General features: G+C 45.7%; 1 protein-coding gene across 1 annotated transcript in view; it reads left to right on the forward strand.

The window, feature by feature from the left end:
• Positions 1–79: 79 nt before the first annotated feature.
• The window catches only part of Edem1 (ER degradation enhancing alpha-mannosidase like protein 1), a 30561-nt gene continuing 10535 nt past the window's right edge, over positions 80–20105 (forward strand). The window contains exons 1-7 of the mRNA XM_050124736.1: positions 80–576; positions 8548–8620; positions 12841–12944; positions 14156–14327; positions 15624–15807; positions 17632–17806; positions 19765–19885. Of these exons, the coding sequence (XP_049980693.1) occupies positions 95–576; positions 8548–8620; positions 12841–12944; positions 14156–14327; positions 15624–15807; positions 17632–17806; positions 19765–19885 (1311 nt within the window). The 5' untranslated portion in view covers positions 80–94. The remainder of the gene's footprint in view (positions 577–8547; positions 8621–12840; positions 12945–14155; positions 14328–15623; positions 15808–17631; positions 17807–19764; positions 19886–20105) is intronic.

The following is a 20105-nucleotide window of genomic DNA, read 5'->3' on the forward strand; positions in this document are numbered from 1 at the left end:
GGAAGTGAGCGGGATCCGGGCGGACGCGCGGGGCGGCGGTCGGCTAGAGACGCTCCCGGCGCTTCAAAATAATGCCCGCGGCGGTCGCTCGACAATGCAATGGCGAGCGCTCGTCCTGGGTCTGGTGCTGCTACGCCTCGGCCTCCACGCGGTGCTCTGGCTGTTCTTCGGGCTGGGGCCCAGCATGGGCTTCTACCAGCGCTTTCCGCTCCCCTTCGGCTTCCAGCGTTTGAGGGACCCCGACGGCTCGGAGCCGGTGGGTCCACCGGAAGGCCCGGCTTGGCTGCATCGGCCAAAGCGGGGGCCGGAGGGGCGGCTCGAGACCCCGCGGGAGCCGGGGCCAGGCATGTGCGGCCAGGCGCACTGGGGCTACGCTCTGGGCGGCCGTGGCTGCGGCCCGGACGAGTACGAGCGGCGCTACAGCAGCGCCTTCCCGCCGCAGCTGCGTGCCCAGATGCGCGACCTGGCACGGGGCATGTTCGTCTTCGGCTACGACAACTACATGGCGCACGCCTTTCCGCAGGACGAGCTCAACCCCATCTACTGCCGCGGCCGGGGGCCGGACCGCGGGGACCCGTGAGTAGCCTGCCGGATGCCCCGCGCGCTGCCTTCCGCACCTCCGGGTCCCCGAAGGGATACCAGGGTCTTTAAGGTCCGCCGAAGTCCGAGGTTCCCTCTATCCGCCGCGAGGTGGACTGCCACCCTCTTGATTCTCCTGGACTCTCCAAACTTCAGGACAGCTGTCTCTGTCATTCTCTGTTGCAGATGGGGAAACTGAGGGCTAGAGACCAGAAGGGACAGTCACAGTGGCAAGGCACGCCGCTGCTCCAGATGGACATACTATCTAAGTGCTAGCTGTAGGCTTCCTTTGGAAAACGCAGCTTCAGAACGAACCCTCCCCACTCCCGATCAGAACGCCACACCCAAGGCTTTTTAATATAAAGATTGAGGCACGGGTTCCGAGAAAGGGGCCGTCCTGTGAATTGGACCCAGGGGATGGGGTGGGAGGTTAGGATTTTTCCTTCCCAGGGGTCGCTGCCTAGGCTAGGAGAGCTAGTTGGGAGGGATGGGTATTGCCTGGCCCAGATTTGCGATCTGTATCCCCCTAAGGATGGTCCCTTAGGCGCCGAATTGACTGACACTGTCATTGCTTGGTATCATCGTAAACACTAGTGGGGTGATGGTACTGTCAAAAGGTCAGGCAGTCCAGCCTGCGAGTCATGGGAAGGTGAAGTTCCAGGGTTACTCTGGTGGACTTCAAAGTCCAAGAGAAAGGAGCACCCAGCCAAGATCCTCCTCCCTAAAGGGTGTGTGCACTGCCACGGACCCAGTCAGGCCGGTTGGTGACTGGAGCTTCCCTCCCCTTAGATGGAAGTGGATTGGGGTTGTTCGTTGTTTTGGCACTACACATGGGCATCTTTGGACACCTGGCACGTGTATTTTAGTGGCGGATTTTTAGGTTCTAAAAGAAAAGCTAAGGGCTGTTGAGATGGCTCAGCCAATAAAGACGCTTGACACTACTTGAGTTTGACCCTCTAGGACCTACTTGGAGGGAGGAAAAAGAGAACTGAGGAGACTCCCGGAGTTGTCCTCTGACCTCTACATGCCTCTGTGACTCACATGCACAGCTGTCCCCAAAATATTAAAAAAAAAAAAAAAAACACTTTTTTTTTTTTTAAAGGAAAGCTAACTCTAAAAGGGCATAGAAAGGGCTATGCAAGTGGGTTGGTGAGGTGCCAGTTTGTGTCTTCATTTGCAGCCTAATAGCTGATAGATTGGTAATAGCAAGGGAACATCCCACACAGAGGCACTGGGCCTTGCACAGTTCTGCTGGGTTGATGAACTATTTGTCTTGCTTAGCTGGATCACCCCATCCCTCTCTTTCTTGTTCTTCTTTGGGAGTGCAGGGAACTGAACCCATGGCTCTATGCAGCTCCTTCCAGTTGAGCTACATTGCAGCTCTTCTTTCACAGAAATGTATTTTTTTCTCAGTTTCTTTGGGGGAAAACTATACATTTTTTTTTGAAGTAACACTACTCCTTTTTAGATTATAGGGAGTCAGTGAGTTTTCTCACTCATAAAGAGTCGCAGGGGAGACTTCCTGCCTGTGGTTAGCTTGGCTTCAATTCCAGCTTTGCGCCACTCCTCTCTTCCCCTTCAGCCCCCTTCCCCCCTCTACTTTCTTTCCTGCCCCTCTCCTTTATCTTGTAAGAAAAAAAAAATGTCTTTACATCTAGGAGGGGAAACGGAAAAATCCCTCTAGTTATTTTCAGTAGCTCTTTTCTGCCAGTTCCTGACCATATGGCAACACAATTCATTTATTTATTTATTTACTTACTTATTTTTACATAATTACAACTTAAGTATGTGCCTATTTTAGATTTTTTTTAATTTCACAAAGACAGTATTTTTATTTGTGTTCCAATAAGATTGACAATAGGTTGAACAAGAACCGGTTTGAAAAGCTATAGATGACCCCTGTTGGGTTCAGCCTCCCTAGAACATTTTGCAGTGCACTCCTGATACACTTCCAACAGAATCTTAAGCATGTCGTGTGTCCAGGTAGCAGAATTATGCTTCCCCTCATTGTCTCACTGTCTTTCTATGTCTTCTTCTTTGGACTAGGAACTGCTGTACTGATGACGTGGAGCTTCCTTCGAAAGTGGCTCTTCCTTAACGCGCTTCCTTTTAACCTTCTTCTGTTCCTCTTTTTTTCTTCTGTCTGCTGGTCTGTCAGTCTGTCTGTCTTTCATGCTGAGGCTGGTTCCTAGCATAACCAGAACGATACAGTAAAAAGCTCTGGCTCCAACTGTCTTAATGAGCCAGGCTTGGTCACCCATCCCCAAGGTGCCAATTAAAGAGACAATTACTGGCGCAGAGCAGAGGAAAGAGAATTAACATCCTGGGAAGTGGAACAAATAAAGGGGTCCAGCTGTCCCTGAGTTGGGCTTCAGGATCCTGCCAGGAGCCTTAGGTCAAGTAGAGGGAGGATTGGGGCAGAGGGTGTGAGATATCTATGTAGTTCGGGTCATGCCGTGGTTTTGGCCTTTACAGTATGAGCTCAGGTTCTTGTAAGGGGCCCTGCTTAGAGTCCAGTCTCCCCATCATGGATAATTGTTCTCTTCGTGTCGAATCTAAGGTAACTACAGGTTTGAGACAATGCCTTCAGTCTTAGAGGAATGAGAGAGGGTGTGAATCACTGTTTTCACACGGGCGCTCCTGGAGTGATTAACGTGCCCGTGTGTAGAGAAACGCAGGATGAACCAAAGGAAAGGAGACATATGCAAGAGGAAGACGGGCATGGCAGGCTTTCGCCCTCTTTTAAGAAGTCACTCTGTGGGCTCAAGTGAGAAGTCGGAGCTTCTGAGCAGACGCAGTTTCTGAGTGCCTGTTGTACGAGGACCTTGTGCATGCTAGGCAAGTCGTCTTCATTGAGCTCCACTACGCCCAGCTCCTTTTTCACTTTCTATTTTGAGACAGCCTTTTTGAGTTGAACAGGCTGGCTTTCAGCTTGTCCCAAAGCTGAGGCAGGCCTTGAATTTGTGATCTTGATTCAGACTCCTGAGTAGCTGGAGTTACAGGCCCTGCCTTTACCAGGTCCACCTTTAATGGTTTTATTTTATTGTTTTGTAATGAGCTGTGGGCGCTTTCTGGAGCCTTTCAGAGTGGGGGTGAAGAGCTCTTCAGCAAAGTGAGGTGGCAGTGGTTGGTTGAAATTGTGGGTCCCAGTGGCTTCTTGGGGTGCGTAGGCCTTTTTAGAAGTCTATGGTAAGTGTGGTTTGCTTTGGTTCTGCAGTGACAGCTGGTATAAATTGAAGTCAAGTCTCTGATTGGAACGATGGCCTTAGGAATTAACACTGGGGAAGGCTGTCTTCTGACAGTTGGCAGCCTTTGTGTCTCTGACGTGGTGAAGAGCCCTGGGATTTTGTGTCCTTGAGCAGGGACCCCCACACTGGCCAATTCAAGGAATAGAAAGCGTAGGGTTCTTTGTTCGTTTATTTGTCTACTTTTACTGGCTCTCACCTTAGTATAGTTTCTCTTAATTCTTTGATACAGGAGAGTTTCAAGCCTGTGCTTTCTCATTCTGATCCTGAACAAGTAGGAAGTGCTTACATTTCCCAAATAAACTGTAATAAAGAGGTTTACATGTTTTTTCCCCCTAATACTGAGAATTGAAACCAGGGCTCACATATTCCAGATAAGTGATCTGCTACTAAGCTACACTCCTGGCCCCTTTAAAAATTAGACTTTGAGGGGCTGGAGAGGTGGCTCAGTAGTGAAAGGTGCTCGCTACCCTTACAGAGGACTGAGTTTTTTCTCAACATTCAGAACCACCTGTAACTCATGGGAGTTCCAGGTGATCTGGTCCACATGTAGACACATACATACATACAAAGAAAGATTTTATTTTGAGGTCTGGGGATATATTTCAATGGTAGAGTACTTGCATGTAGGAGGCCCTTAACTTAATATTTGTTCTACAAAAAGCAAAGTAGCAAAAGATTGCTTTGAGACAGAGTCTACCACACTGAACTCAACCTTGGGATTCTTCTGCCTCAGCCTGGAATTACTACAAAGTGTGCCATCACCATGCCCAGAAAATATCTTTCTGATTTCAAAATTCAAGTATGTTCATTATCATTTTCTAATATTACTTTAAAAAGAATGAACTTGATATTAGAATATTACCTAAAACAGTACAAAAACAAAATGTGGGTACTCTCTCTCCTCTCTTTTCATATAGCCCAGGTTGGCCTTCAGCTAAATAGGTAGCAGAGGCTAGCATCAGCCCCTGATCCGTCTGCCTTCTGTCTCCCAGGTGCTGTGATTTCAGGCACAGGCCACAGTAGCTGCTGTGTCATTTCTCGTTAGTCATCCTCCTGATGCTTATCTTGATAGACACGGGCCCTGTGTTAACTTGAAGTAAACAAATCTTGAGCCCTATGAAAACAGCTGGTCTCTGTCTAGTTCCTGACTGCTGTTGCGTTGTAGAATCCTAATTTAATCGTTTGAGGAAATTTAGATAGTTCTCTATTCCTGTGGATGGCAGCTATAAATTCAGGATTTGGGCCTGTCACAGTGCTTGATTCCATTCCCCCGAAACCATAAAACAAAAGTAAATCCCAATAAACAGATCCAGTATTGGTTCCTCACCTAGTTCGTTCCTAGGCACCCTAGCTTAAGATGACCACTTCCTGGGCTGAGGAGATGACTCAGTGGGGTAGGAGTGTTTGCTGGATAAGTAGGAAGACTTGGGTTTGAATCCCTAGCAAGCATGTAAAAAGCTGGGTGTGGTCACTCCTGAGCCTGTAACCCAAACACTGTGGAGTGGAGACTGAGACAAGAGGAATTCTGGGACCTGCTGGCTGCCTGGTGAGTTCCAGGTTCTGTGAGAAACCCTGTCTAAGATGGGGAGACAGCAGGACAGGAGAAATCTTCCTTAGGCCTCTTACCATTCATGAGTGCCTGTGCCTTCACACACATGCAGATGTACACGCACACACACACACACACACACACACACACGGCCTCTTTCACAATTCCTTTTTCAAAACTCTTCCAGAGTCAGGCACAAGTCTTGAGCTATGGAAGGTGATTCTTCTTGTTTTGCACGTCTCAGGTTTGATTCCTTCCCTTTGAGCCACCATTCCCCATTTTAACTGTGTTTGAGAATTGAGTCCAGTCCCCTTTGCTTCCCTCTGGATTACTAAGTCCTTGAATGCGCAGGACTGTTTGGCGAGTTATCTCTCTGCCCACACAGAAAAGATAAGATTTTCAAACAGCTGTTGCAGGTTGAGTATATGCAGCGTGGTTTCTTGTCTGGTTTTCTAAAATGTCTGTTTGATTTTATTAGCTACATAAGCAAAGATTTTCTAACAGAGACTTTGATCTTCATCTTCTTTATCTCCTTCCTCCTTTGCTTGCTCTCTTCTTTGCTTTTGTTTAGAAGTAGTAAGAGCTGCAGAGTGTCGCAGGGGAATGATTGCCATGAACGGTCATGCATGTGTGATAAATTAGGAGGGAGTTGTGTTGTGATTGGATCAGCTGTTTACACGGACCACTTGTACTCTTGATTTTTGCCTTGTTCTCAAAGACTGACTTCCTCAAGTGCTGCTAGGTCAGACAGGGCTACAATAAGCATGTCCAAAGAACAGAGCTGTGTCATTATCTGCAGGACGGGCTGACAAAAGGAAGCTGGAAAATGTCTTGCCGTAGGGCTAGGACCGGTTGTTTTATGAAATCTAATTTTTCCTTTGTTCTCTACCCTCTTTTCCCTACTTTGATCATTTGTATTATTAATTTTGTGGTTATTATTTTTTTTTCTGAGCCATGATCTTGCTGTGTAAGCAAGGAACTCAAGTCCTGCCCCAGTCTCCTCTAAGTGCTGGGGTTATTTGGTTGAATAGAATTCAGATTGTTCTGGTGAACATTCTAGATCTTTAAGTGGGTTTTCTGACTAGAGTAGAACTCTCACAGTTATTACAACTACATTAAAAGAGCCAACTCTGGTAAAAGTTACCAGTTGTTACTGACTCTTTGGCCAGTGTTACTGAGGATTTGTTGTTGTTTAGGGAGGGTCAGTGCCTAGGTTCAAACCCAGCATCTCAACATGCAAGGCAAGCATTCTGCCGGTAGCTGTGTACTCAGCTCAGTGTTCCGGTAGCGGAACACTGTGTCCCTTTGATGTGTGCACTGAGAGAAAAAGCACAGTGAACACGGAAAGGTGTGAAAATTACACGTGCCTTCTGTGGCTTTGGGGCAGCTAGGGAGGTGGCACTTGCCGTAGATTAGGATGATGTGGAGTTCTTGTTCCGTTCCTTCAGTTGGAACGCTCAATGATATGGCAGCCATTTTCTGGTGGGGTAGGGGTTTGGACCTCACTCTGTTTCTGAGCAGCGTAGCCCTGTAGTTAAATATTTAAACCCAGCCAAGTGTTCCTGAGGACACTCCTGAATGTGAGGATGTCTGCTTTGACCCTCCTCCAACCCTTGGCAATTCCTGTGCGCTTGGCATTGCCTTTGAGAGACCTGTTTGAAGCCATAGCTTTCATCCTGAGAGCATCTTTTCCATCATGTAAGTTTCCTTAGAGGAGCACACAGAAGGTTTGTGGTTAGTGCAGTTTTACAGTGATGCTGTTGGTTGCTTTTGTTCCTATGTAACCCCCTTTGGGAACTTGTTACTTGTTTTTTTTTTTTTTTTTTTTTTTTTTCAAGACAGGGTTTCGGGTTTCTCTGTAGCTCTGGAGCCTGCCCTGGCTCTTAGGCTGGCTTCGAACTCAATAGAGATCTGCCTGCCTTCCCGAGTGCTGGGATTAAAGGCCTGTGCCACCACTGCTCCGCTGGGAACTTGTGAGTTTTTTGTTTGTTTGTGTGTTTTGTTTTTTTGCTGTAGATTCTTTGTCCTCTGTTAAATACCCAACACACACAAAATAGAGCCGCTCTAGCGTTTAGATAAGGTCAGATGTGGAAGCTGGCTATGCCTGTTTCTTCATGTGAGCCCCATTTCACTCTGAATGAAGCCCAAAAGGCATTTTCTTTTATTTTTATGCGTGCGTGTGTGTGTGTGTGTGTGTGTGTGTGTTTGTAGGTGTAGGTATGGTGTGTGCCATGGTGCCTATGTACAGGTGAAGGATAACTTGTGGGGGGCGGTGTTCTCCTTCTGTCATGTGAGTCCTGGGGGTTGAACTTAGTTAGCTTCTGGGGGTTAGCATCTAGCACCTTTTCCTACTGACTCATCTTAGCAGCCCCCACAGGTCTTTAGAGAGACAGCAGGCCAAGCCATCCAAAGTGCTGCTCTTAAAACTTCTTTCACAGGAAGCAGGTGGCAGAGGGAGCCTTTAGGATGACATAAGGGCAGGTGGCATGCAGAGAAGATGGAGGACCCCAGATGTGAGTGCACCCGTGCCTGGAAATGAAAGTAGGGCTCTCACTCTGACTCTGGTAGATGAGATCTAGAAGCAGTTGTCTCATTTCTTCTTTTGCTATCATTTTCTTTTCCTTCCCAGCCTCTGCAGTTATTTTCTGGTCTTGTGGTAATGGGACAGGGAAGTCAGTGACGTCTGTGACTGAATTTCTTCAGTCATGCCAGGCCATTTTCACTGTTTGTCTAGCCTTCCCGGATGTATTCGTTCTCATTGTGAGTCTTAGTTTGAGCAGTGAAGAAGTACCAGTTCGTATGACAGGATCCCTCGTTCAGTCCCTAGTACTTGTGAAATGAAGAGGGTTTTGAAGCTAGACAGGATTAAGGATCCTTGATGGTGATAGCGTGTCTCAGAGCACCGGCGAGCCAGTGACTTGCCCATCTCCCGACTTCCCCTTGAGTTCTCTCACTACCGCCTTATACCCGTGTAGTTCCTCAACCTGTGGACACACAGACCCTGCTGCTCCTTAGACAGAAGGCCCGCTCCCCACTGCTGCCCACAGTCTGTTTCTGGATCGTGAGCATGGCCAGCAGTTTTAGTTTCTGATGGCTGTTTAGTTTTTTGCCCCTCCCCTTTCACTTTAAATGTAAAGTACCTTTATTTAATTTTAATTCTTTCTTTTCCAGTTCAAATCTGAACATCAATGATGTCCTGGGAAATTACTCCCTGACTCTTGTTGATGCCTTGGATACACTTGCAGTAAGTGTTCAGCTTTTTCTTCTTTAATTAAGATAATTAAGATAAGTATTTATCTTACTGTATTTTCTCCTTTTCCCCAGGAATGGGAATTCCAGGAAATGCTATACTCAGAGGCTTTGATGAGTGTTAGTTATTTTAATGACCTTCATGGGAAGGCAATTAGAAAACACACACATATGTGTGTGTGTGTATGTATGTATATATGTGTGTGTATATATGTGTGTATGTGTGTTTCTTTTTTTTATTGATTTAGACATCGTGTCCTACCACAGTCTCTAGACTCTTCTTACTACTTAGTCCCTGTAATCTGTTAGATTGCAGACTGTATTGGTCGCTTTTCACACCAGGGTCAGAAGCAAGTTAAGGGAAGGAGTTTATTTTGGTTTAGTGGGCACCCTCCAGAAGGACGTCCAGGTGGGAAAGGCAGCAGGGTCAGGAAGCTAGATGTTCACATTTTCATCCACTTATGGTGAGACTCCTAAAGGTTCCATAAAGTCCCCAAACATTTCCAACAGCTGGGCACCAAGTGTTCCAGTACATGAGCCTATTGGGGGCGGGGGGGGGGGGGACACGGGACTTCTCATTCAAACCACTACAAGGACTTTCTGGCCTTTATGTCTCTCTCCCAGACTCGACTTTGTGCTGCTAACTGTCTAAGGCAGAGCTAATAAAAAAAGGAAACTGTGCCATGGCATCTCAGCCCCTGTTCCTTTCCCTGTGCAAGATAAATTTATGGTCCTACTGAGTGCCTGCCTCTGTGTCCTTTGATACATGGAGCAGACCTAACTAAATCATGAGCTGTGAAACTTGTCCATAACCTGAAACCTCTGAGTCAGAACCTCTGGTTGTTCTCTGGAACTGAGTGGGCTGTGTCCCCTTTTAGGATCCCCATCCTACCACACACATCAATCTCTCCTAATGGCTCTCAGACCTTAGCATCATGGCTGTGGCCGTGAGGCTCTCTTCCCCTTCTCTTCTCTTCTGAAGGCTAATTTTGTGTGAGTTCCCTATTACAAATCCACCCTTCTTCTTCTTAGCTTATAGCACAATACTTGAGGAGTAAAAACCAGAAGATCCCAGGGTCAGAAGGTACCCCCAAATACTTCTAGCTACTGGCTTCCAAGGAGTGTCTGTGCCCGGTGCCTGCCTGTGCATGAGGCCCTCTCTGTGGATACCCCTGTTGTTTATTGCTTCCTTGTTTTGGCTACTGTTCACTCTGTATGTGTCTTGCCAACTTGCATACTGCCTTTACTCTCTCATTCCTTGGCAGCCCCATTGACCGTGGGGAGCTGGAGGCCTTTCAGCATAAACACAAGAACCCTCCTGAAGGTGACAGGCCACACTGGACATGCTGTCAGGCTGTGTGTGTGTGCTTCATGGCCTAGCACCATAGCGTATGGCTTCCAAGGGACGTTTCCAGTGATTCACAATCTCCTTAGGAGAGCAATTTTACAAACTCTTCCTGTTTTCCTTGTCCAGAAAATCTTTACTATTAGAAAGCTGTTGAATCTGTCGAGTACTATATTTAATAATGTATCTGGTTCCTTTAAACATCCCTAGGAAATGTTTAAAGCTGTCAGGAGTTGGAATTGGGTAAGGGAGCAAAGTTTACATGATTGTCTCGTGGTTTGCTAGTAGTGAAACTGCAGGATTTGGAAAGAGGTGGAGATAATGTTCTGTACCTTCATTGTACAGACTGCAGAAACAGGACTGGGCCCTGGTTCTAGCAGGGCTGCTGGGTTTCCTTCTAGGCTCTAGTTGCAGGGCACTTCCAGTCTCCCAGTATTTCCTTCTGAAGCGATTGCTGCTCCATTAGGTCATCCACCGTCACGCCTCAGAATGTGCCCAGACAAGTAAGTGCAGCGTAATTAGCGCTAACCAGTGAAGCTGCTGGACGCTGACTCAGGCCGGGGTGTGGAAGCAGATAGGAGGTGCGGGTGCAGCTGGAGAAAGCACACCCTCTTCGCCCCCCAGTTAGTTCCCGGGATGTCTTCACCCCTGCTTGCTGAGTGCAGAAATGCTGTCATTATTTGCCGCACTCTCCTCTCCTCCTCACCCGACAGTAATTAGTACATAGTAGGACTGCAGATTGTTTGTTATGTGACTGCTTACCAATCCAGTTTTGTCCAACATGTATTCTAAGGTGTGCCCCTTGGCCTAGTATTGTTCTCAGACATACCGGAGAACTTCTCACTGTTGTAAGAAGCACACAACAGCATTTTATTTAAAATTGTCTAATTGAAAAGTTTTAAAAACATTTAGTGTGTGTGTGTATGCGTGTGTGCACATGTCATTGCATGTGGGGCATGTGGGTGGAGCAGGAGACAGTTTGCTTCTACTGTTTGGGTTCCAGGGATTGAACTCAAGTGGTCTACTTTTTAGCAAGTACTCTTATCTCCCGAGCCACCTTACTGGCCCTATTTATTTAATTTTTGACATAGGATCTTAAAAAATAAGGTTTAGGCTGGCCTTAAGCTTGTAGTAGTATTCTTGCCTCTTGCCTCAGCAAGTGGTGTAATTGCAGGCATGTATTATTATTATTATTATTATTATTATTATTATTATGTATTGAGTGGACTTGGAGATTGATCTTGGGATTTCGCGTACGGGAGGCTTATGCTCTTCCCCTGAGCTATATCCCTTGCCATTTGTTTTGTTTTGGTCTTTAAGTCAGAGGCTCCAATCGGTGACCTTCACGTCTCAGTCTGTAGAGTCTTGAAATTACAAGGGTGAACTGTATATCAGCATTTTCAAAATTCTGAGAGGCCCCTCCGCTCCTCTGTGCAGTCAGCCTTCTCCAGGCCTGGGTGATTCTGCACCCTGGTTTCTTTGTGCTCACTGGCTGTCGAATGTGAGAGTATACGGGGTGTAACTGTAGTGCCTGGATGTCATCACCTTCCCCAGCTTCATCTGAGATTATATCAACGCTGCAGCTGCACCAGATACTGTTCTTGGTGAACATCTGTGAGGAAACAGACCCATTTCTGTGGTTTTCCATTGTAGGCGGTCTTGACTGTGGTAGCACGCTGGCTCGTTTCTCAGGAGTTCTCTTGTTAGCATTTTCAGCAGATGTTTGCAGATGTGCTGCGTGAGCCCTCGGGGAGCACAGTCCCCTGATCATTGCTTGCGACCTGAACAAGATTGCATGTTCCTTTAAGAAGGAAGAACTGTAAACAGAAAGCCTGCTTCTGCTTCTGATGAGAAACACGCAGCAGACCAGTACACTAAGAAATAAGGCACACCCCCAATAATGAGTGTCTGAAGAATCATTTCTCCTTGATTTAGTTACCTAGATATTGGTGGATGTTTGTGTCCTTATGAAAAATGGTTATAAAATTTGAGTGAAATCAAATTATTTCCATATAGGTTAACATATATCAAATGACAGATTTGCCCTTTTTGAAGGGACTCGCCTGCTATGGCGTTGTTTCTACACACCTCAGATAGGAACTTTAATTGTTGCATTGGACATAGAGCTGATAATTGGTACGTTTTGTTTAAGTTTTATTTTTCTATAAAAGTATGTACTTGTTTGTGTGAGAGGGTACGCATGTGCCACAACATTCGTGTGGAGATCAGGGGACAAACCGCCTGGCTTTTTACAGGGGTTCAGGGGTCGTCACTCAGGTCATCGATCAGGCTTGCACGGCAGGTGCTTTGACCCACTGAGCCATTTTCCAAGACTCCACTTGATTTTAAATGTTGCTTGCTTCCTGCTGTATTGTTAGTCCTATTTCTCAAAACCTTTACACATATGGACAGCAACAAGTCAGTCAGTTTTCCAGCTATCTTGGATTTGAAAAGCAGAGATATCTTGAAAAACAGAGCTAGGATCATATTTTTGTTAGCCAATTTTCTGATTTATCTTCTCCTGCTCCACAACTGTTTAGAAACTGTTCTGCCTTGCAAATAAAGGTCAGCTCAGCACTTGGGGGAGAAGGGACTGGAAGGACATGGCCGCAGCCAGGACGGTTCTGTTGGGTGTTCATTCACACCGTTGTGCCACTTGGAGGCAGGATCCTTGAGTGAGTGGTAGGAGGCAGGCTCACTGTCTGTCCTGGATCTGACAGGAGTGTGGGAAGTCACTGCCGCCTTCCTTTTGTGTGTCCTCCCCCACTGTGGCAAAGCCATAGGGAGTGCAGACGCAGGCGCGATGGCCAATCAGCTGCCTCAGCGTCATTTCAAGCTGCTTGTAATGCTGTGTGTTCCTCTGTTTAAAGATAATGGGAAATTCATCCGAGTTCCAGAAAGCAGTCAAGTTAGTGATCAACACCGTTTCATTTGACAAAGATTCCACGGTCCAAGTCTTTGAAGCTACAATAAGGTAAAGTAGCATCTGTCTTTTGGAAGTGGGGGTAAGGGACTTAATTCCCCTAAGGATATTTCAGCTAGAGTCCATGTGGGCAATATGGATTCCACGTAAATTATTCATGTTCATTTTAGTTCAGTATTTATGAAAACTTGTACTTTTGAAACTTTTGAATATCATCTCATGTTGGACTACACAGAAACACGCATTTTAGCAAGTATATAAGAGAGTTATCCCTCAAATGCAATTTCAATGATTCCATTCATATCTTTTCTTGTTTCCTTGTTTACTGCCTTAGGAATCCTCTTCCATGTTTTTAAATGGAGTTTTGCGTCTCTCCACCCACAAAAACCACTGCTTGCTCTTTTGATGTCTTTTCTTCTTGTATGGTTCTCATTTGTCACCCACTCTTTGCTAAATGATGGTGGAATCATGGCCTATACCCAGTTTTGTGCCCAGATTTTTTTAATATGAAAAGTTGACTCTTTTCCTGTTTAAATATTTTGAAAATTGTATTGCTATACAACAGTCCATATCTGGATCTGAATTCTGAAATTGAAGTTATGAAATGGTTTATCTTAAAATAAGAAAAAAAAATAAACATTTGTTTGAAAAATGTTGCAGTCCTTTTTTGACAATTGAGATGGGACACTTAGGTATCCACAAGGCCATAAATCTCAGAGGGTAGCCTTCTGCTTTCCAGGATCTCATTTTATCATTTCCTTCTCCATGTTGTCTCACTAGACACTGGGGCAGTTCCTCAGTCACCAGGCAGTCAGACCTGCAGAAATTCCATGCTTCTGTTGTGCCTTGTTTTCTTTCTCATATGGCTAATGTTTCTTTTACCAAGCAAGATAAATCAGTAGGAATTTATTGATGCTCATAGGAAATATGTCCTTTGAGAACAGCAGTGGGCGCTTTCTGTTTAGCATAGTTCCTTAATGAATGTCCTAAGGGTAAGATGACCAAATTTATTAATGCTTTAGGTGGCATTCGTTCTCAGTCGTCTCAAATGGATAATACCTATTTTGCTGCCAGCAATGCAATGAACTGAGAATCAGTCCCTTAGGGTCCAAAGGGACAGTAGGAAGCTAATGAACCAGGTTCTTCTGCACCAGGCAGTTTGGAGCTTAAGAAGAAGTAGAGACATCTTTCATCTTTGTGAATTGGATCCTGTGCACTTGTAACAATATGTTTTTATTTTAATTTTTCTTTCCTGCTGTCAGGGTTCTGGGAAGCCTCCTTTCTGCTCACAGAATAATAACTGACTCCAGACAGCCCTTTGGTGACATGAAAATTGAGGATTATGATAACGAATTATTGTACATGGCCCATGACCTGGCCGTGAGGCTCCTACCAGCTTTTGAAAACACCAAGACAGGGATCCCCTATCCTCGGGTAAGTGACTGGTTTGTTCGCTGTTTTGCTGTTTTTGAGACATGGTATTGTGCCATGTAGCTCAGGCTGGCCTTGAACTTGTGATTTTCTAGCATCAACCTCCCAAATGATAACATTCCAGGTGTGAGTTACCACACACACAATTTCACAGTTTTTCTGAATTTTCACAATTCACAATTTTCCTGAATTCAAACTTTCATAAAAGGGATGGGGCCTGGCTATGAGAAGAGAGTGATGTCCTTGGTCCTAAACATAATATCAGTTGTTCAAACTTCGGCATTTCCTGAGTGCCTTCTGTGTTCCAGGCACACAGATTCCCGAGGACCCTCACATGTGTGCAGGAATTCAATGAATGCTCATTTGAATGCTTCACATGCCTGCAAGTGAAGCCTGCAGGATCAGCCAATTAGATGCTGATTTAGATACAAGATCTGGAGTGAGATTGTGTATTTGTGACGTCTGATTTAGCAAGCCAAATGACTCTTCTGGGAATTTTGTCAGCCTTTGCGGTAATCCGGAGAAATGCCAGACCACAGCACCTCCTTGCTGAAATTGGCTGTCAGGCTGTGGCTGAACCTCTGCTCCCTTCCCAGTCTAGCAGAGTAGGAGTGAATCCATTTACAGCTTGTGTTTGTCTCTGACCCTGTAGGAGTTACTTTTCTGTTGCTGTGCTGAAATGCCGAGACCTAAAGTCGCTTTTAACAGAAGAATTTGTTTTAGCTTATGGCCCGAGAGGGAGAGTCCAGGAATGTCAGGGAAGGCATGAAGCAGCAGGAAGCTGGCCGGCCACATCTTATACAGGAAGCAGAGAAAGTGAACAGGAACCCTCAAAGCCCACCCCAGTGACGTACTTCCTCCTGCAAGTACGTTAAGGTTCCATAGCCTGAGCAAACAGCCTGAGCACCCAGTGTCCAAACACAGGCGTGTGTGGGGTACCACAGACCCCAGCCAGAGCCTGGTGCTTCTGTAGTCCGGAAGGGCACTTGGCAGAAAGTGGTAAATTAAGGAATGAGGGTAGGACTCTGTGTTCTTACTGTTTACTGGTGTCTCTCATCTTGAGTGTCACGTGACAGACAAGTGGTGAGCTGAGTTGTCTGGTCCATTAGCTGAGTCTCGATGGGACTTTTCAGCACTGAATTCTTAAGCTTTGCTGTAAAACTTTTTTTGGGGGAAGTGAGATCTTGCTTATGAGCTGAGGCTCTGTAGCTAGACTGGCCTCCACATGACCCTTCTGCCTTGGCTTCCGACTGCTGGGGTACAATTGCTCACCACAACTTTTGATTCTTCCTATCCCAGGTGAATCTGAAGACGGGTGTTCCCCCTGACAGCAATAATGAAACCTGCACAGCGGGCGCTGGTTCTCTCCTGGTGGAATTTGGTATTCTGAGCCGACTGCTGGGGGATTCCACTTTTGAGTGGGTTGCCAGACGAGCTGTGAAAGCCCTCTGGAACCTTCGAAGCAACAACACAGGATTGCTAGGTAGGGTTCACCATGTGCCATCAGTTGGTCTGTGTAACCTTTTGTCCTCCTTTCCCTCTTCCTCTGTATTCTGCTCTTTCCTTCATCTTCCTAGTACAAATGGACCAGGAAATTAATAACTCCAACAGCAGCCGTTGGTGCTGCTTGGGTCCGGTTTCTTCACATGACCTTTTGCTTAGTGTGAAGTTTAAGGGTTTGATGGAAGATTAATAATGGTTCAACTGTTTTCAGCTGTTGGAGCTCTTGGTTTGGATCCCTTGGTATAGTCCATTGGAAATTATTGTTAATAGAAATGCCATAAAAAGAACAGTCTCAGAGGCAAACTTTATTGCTTCAATATAAGGTTCTAAAAATACAGGAGCTTAGCATTTCCAATAGAGAGACTTTCTTCTGTTAAGAAAGGGGTGGGGGTGGAATCTGGGTGAAAGCCTAGTTGAAATGTATTCGATTTTACCACCCTTGAGGATATTTAGTCAAAATACTTAAAAATTATTATGGAAAGATTTATGCTTTAGTAATAGTCATAATAACAAATAATATCCTTTATGTATTTATCATGACGTTTGTCTTTAGTAATTATCCGTATTTTGCTAACTCACAGTGTTGTTTTAAAATAGGTTTTTAACATCATAAAATTGCCTAACTGGGACGTAATTTTTTTTTTTTTTTTTTTTTGGTTTTTCGAGACAGGGTTTCTCTGTGGTTTTGGAGCCTGTCCTGGAACTAGCTCTTGTAGACCAGGCTGGTCTCGAACTCATAGAGATCCACCTGCCTCTGCCTCCCGACTGCTGGGATTAAAGGCATGCGCCACCACCGAGCAGCGTAATTTCTTTTCGACATCTGAAAATAAGTTGGTTGTTTTGGAACTATATTGGATCATTTATAAAAAAATTAAGTAAATTTTGTCTTCTGAGGTTTATGTGCAAACTTTATACATTGAATAGCAACAGTAGAAATAAAGTCACTCAGGCTGGAAGTGGTCATGCGCACCTGTAAATACAGCACTCTGGAGGCTGAGGTCAGCTGGGTCTGCGTAGTGAGACCTTGTCTCAACACGGATGGCCACTTAGCTTTCCATGGGCCCTGTTAGTCCCCACATGTAACTTCTGTGACTTTGCAGTTATAACACAGAACTAAGAGAAACAAAGTTTTTATGCTATGTGCGTTTGGTAGATCATTCTGATGTTTCCAAATTGTTGCCTTACTTTCATAGTTACCAGTTTTCAAAACTATACTTTATTTTGCTTTTTTTTTTTTTTTGATAAAACTTTTTCTGTGTAGCGCCTACTGGCTTCCACTTTCTGTGCAACCCAAGATGACCTCAAACTCCTCATCCTTTACATTTTGCACTTCCATACCTGGCTGGTTTTTATGGTGTTAGAACTCAGGTCCTTGTATTATTAGGCAACTGCTCCACCACTGATATATATCCCCAGCTCTGACCTTTTATTTTTATAAGTGTTATTTTCAGGACAAATTCCAAGGAATGAGAATACGGGGTAAAAGGCTGTGAATGCTCTTTTGGGTTCTAAAATACAGTACCATTCTGGGAAAGCAAAATGTCAAGCCTATTTTTTTCCCATTAAATGTTTATTCCCATTTTTTATCTGTGACTGAATATTACATGTGTGCATACATGCATATACGCCTGAGTACTATAGAATGATCTCTCTGTTTTCCAAGTTACTGATAGGACTAATCAAAAAATTTAGATTCAACTGTCCATTCCTCTTACCTGCCTGGGATAAGGCTGCTGAGGAAGAGTGGGACAGGAGGAGGAACCGCCGTTGAGACCTGAAGCACCCTGTGTGTTTGTTTCCGCAGGCAATGTTGTGAACATCCAGACAGGCCACTGGGTTGGCAAGCAGAGCGGCCTGGGTGCCGGGCTGGATTCCTTCTATGAATACCTCTTGAAGTCTTACATCCTTTTTGGAGAAAAGGAAGACCTGGAGATGTTTAATGCTGCATATCAGAGCATCCAGAGCCACCTGCGAAGAGGGTGTGTGTCCCTGGTGGCACGTCTATTGCCATCCAGTGTGTTTGATTCCTGCCCAGCTCTGTTTTATTTGTTTGTTTCATTTTTACTGTGTATTTTATTGTTCTTGGAGACGGGTATGTGTGCCGCGGCACACACATGGAGGACTGAGGGACGACTTGCAGGAGTTGGTTCTCTACCGTGGTAGTCCAGGAATGGAATCTGGCTGTTCAGGCTCGATGGCAAACATCTTCATCCCTCGAACCTTCTCACTGTCTCCTTCAGTATTTTAAGTTTTGGGGGTGGAGTGTCACTGGGTAGCCCTGGCTAACCTGGTATCATTTGGACTCGGACTTGCAGCAGCCCTCTTGAGTCTCCTTCCGGAGCGCAGGAGTCACAGTTGTATTCCACCACACACAGGGAGGGGCTGTTTCCTGCTCTGCAGTTGGCACCTGCAGTTGACTAGCACTTCTTGCAACAGCCGCCTGTGTGCTGGGATTACAGTTGGGAGCTACCCTACCCGCTCCATTTCTCTTAATAGAAACTTTCAGGGTCTATTTGTGTTCTCCCTTAACTGATTGTTAGTCATTTGGGAGTTGGTCATTGTGTAGCATAGTACTCAAACCTGGAGGCTTAAAATATCTCACAGTTCCTAAGGGGATCTGGGAACTGGTGAGTCATTGATTTGGGGCCACGATCTCAGATGAAGTGCTCTTAACCCTGAACCGTTTCTAGCAATGGATAGCTAGCCCAACCCCTGCTCAAAGTCTGCTTAAATAAAGTACTGTTTGCTTTTTCCTTTTCTGTACATTCAGAGTGTCCATAGAGACTGTGTCCCTGGAACAGCTGTGCAGAGTAGCAGAGGCTTCCGGCCCAGCCCCCAGCTCCCCTCCCCCAGGCCTTTTTCTGGACGTGTATGTAGTAAATGGTTAATGCAAGTTATAGCTGCCAAGCTTCTGCTCACGAGTTTTTGACTCATTTCTACATCAGCCGTTGTAGGGAGCTTCTTTGTGGGAACTTTTGGGGGCTGGAGAGATTGGCCCAGAGGCTGAGAACATGTCACTTTTTCTGAGGGCCCAAGTATGATTCCCAAAACCCATATGTGGTGGCTCACAACCTCTAATCCAGCTTCAGGGCATTGGGCACCCGCGTGCACCTGCTTGAACATACGTGCAGACACTCACAGGCACACAAACACAACCGAAACTCTTGCAAAAGAGTACCTAACACTTCTGGAGTTGTCGTTTTTTGTCTTGTTTTCTTTTTCTAGTGTGGGTGCTGAGTGTGGCTGTCACTGCAGCTCTTTTGGTGGTTTTATCAGACAACCCTTAAAACTGCGGATGTGAACGGCAGCATGGTTTGAATGTCACTGTTACGGAGAGATTATGCTAATTTTATGTTTGCTACAGTTTTACTGTTTTTTGCTGAAGCATACTCTTCTTTGCCCACCGAGACTCGCCACCCTCCTGCCTCAGCTCCTGTATTCACTACCGTGCCAGTTAGTTTTGGCTTTACAAAATACTGAACGAAATTGAGTAGACAGCTCTCAGGGTCCTGCCTTGACGCATCCCCTCCAGGTCCTTTTTTTTTTTTTTTTTTTTTTTTTAAACAGGATTGTGTTCTTTCTGTACCAGAAAAGAGACTCTGAGAACAGTAAAGCATGCTTCCCCGCTTGGGTCGAGGCCAACACAGACCAATTCTGTTACGTGTCAGTGTTCTGAAACTCAGATGTGAAAGTGCTTTTTGTAAATGTAATGAAGTCTTGATAGTTCACAAAGGCTACATTTAGAATTGCTACCTATTTCTGTCTGTAGGTCCTTGTGTAGACACCTACAGGCAGTCTTACTGTGAAAGGTTTGACAAAGGCGTTGGGAAGAAGTTAACATTGCTTTTGCTTCAGTGAAACCCCAGGAGGAAAACTGACAGAGGAATAGAGCTGCAAGCTTCCTTTTCATCTTGGCTTGTTCTCTTTGGACCCACAGCCGGGAAGCCTGCAATGAAGGAGAAGGGGACCCACCACTCTATGTCAACGTGAACATGTTCAATGGGCAGCTCATGAACACCTGGATTGACTCTCTGCAGGCTTTCTTCCCTGGGCTGCAGGTATTTGCATTCATTTGTGGCTCAGTGGGGAAGAGTGCTTGCTGTCTGAGCCTGCAGACCCCCAGCCTGAGTCCTCAGCACTCACCTGAAAAGCCAGTGGTGGCAGCATGCATCTATAATCCTGGTGCTGGGGGATGAGGGGGGGACAGCACACAGAGATGAGAGGTTCATTGGGTGCTTGCTGGTTGCTGGCTTAGCTCCAGGGAGTAAGGTGGAGAGT

Source organism: Alexandromys fortis, unplaced genomic scaffold (genome assembly GCF_014885135.2).
Source record: "Alexandromys fortis isolate MF-2015 unplaced genomic scaffold, M_Fortis_MF-2015_v1.1 scaffold_234, whole genome shotgun sequence".
In the NCBI taxonomy this organism is placed as follows: Eukaryota; Metazoa; Chordata; class Mammalia; order Rodentia; family Cricetidae; genus Alexandromys; species Alexandromys fortis.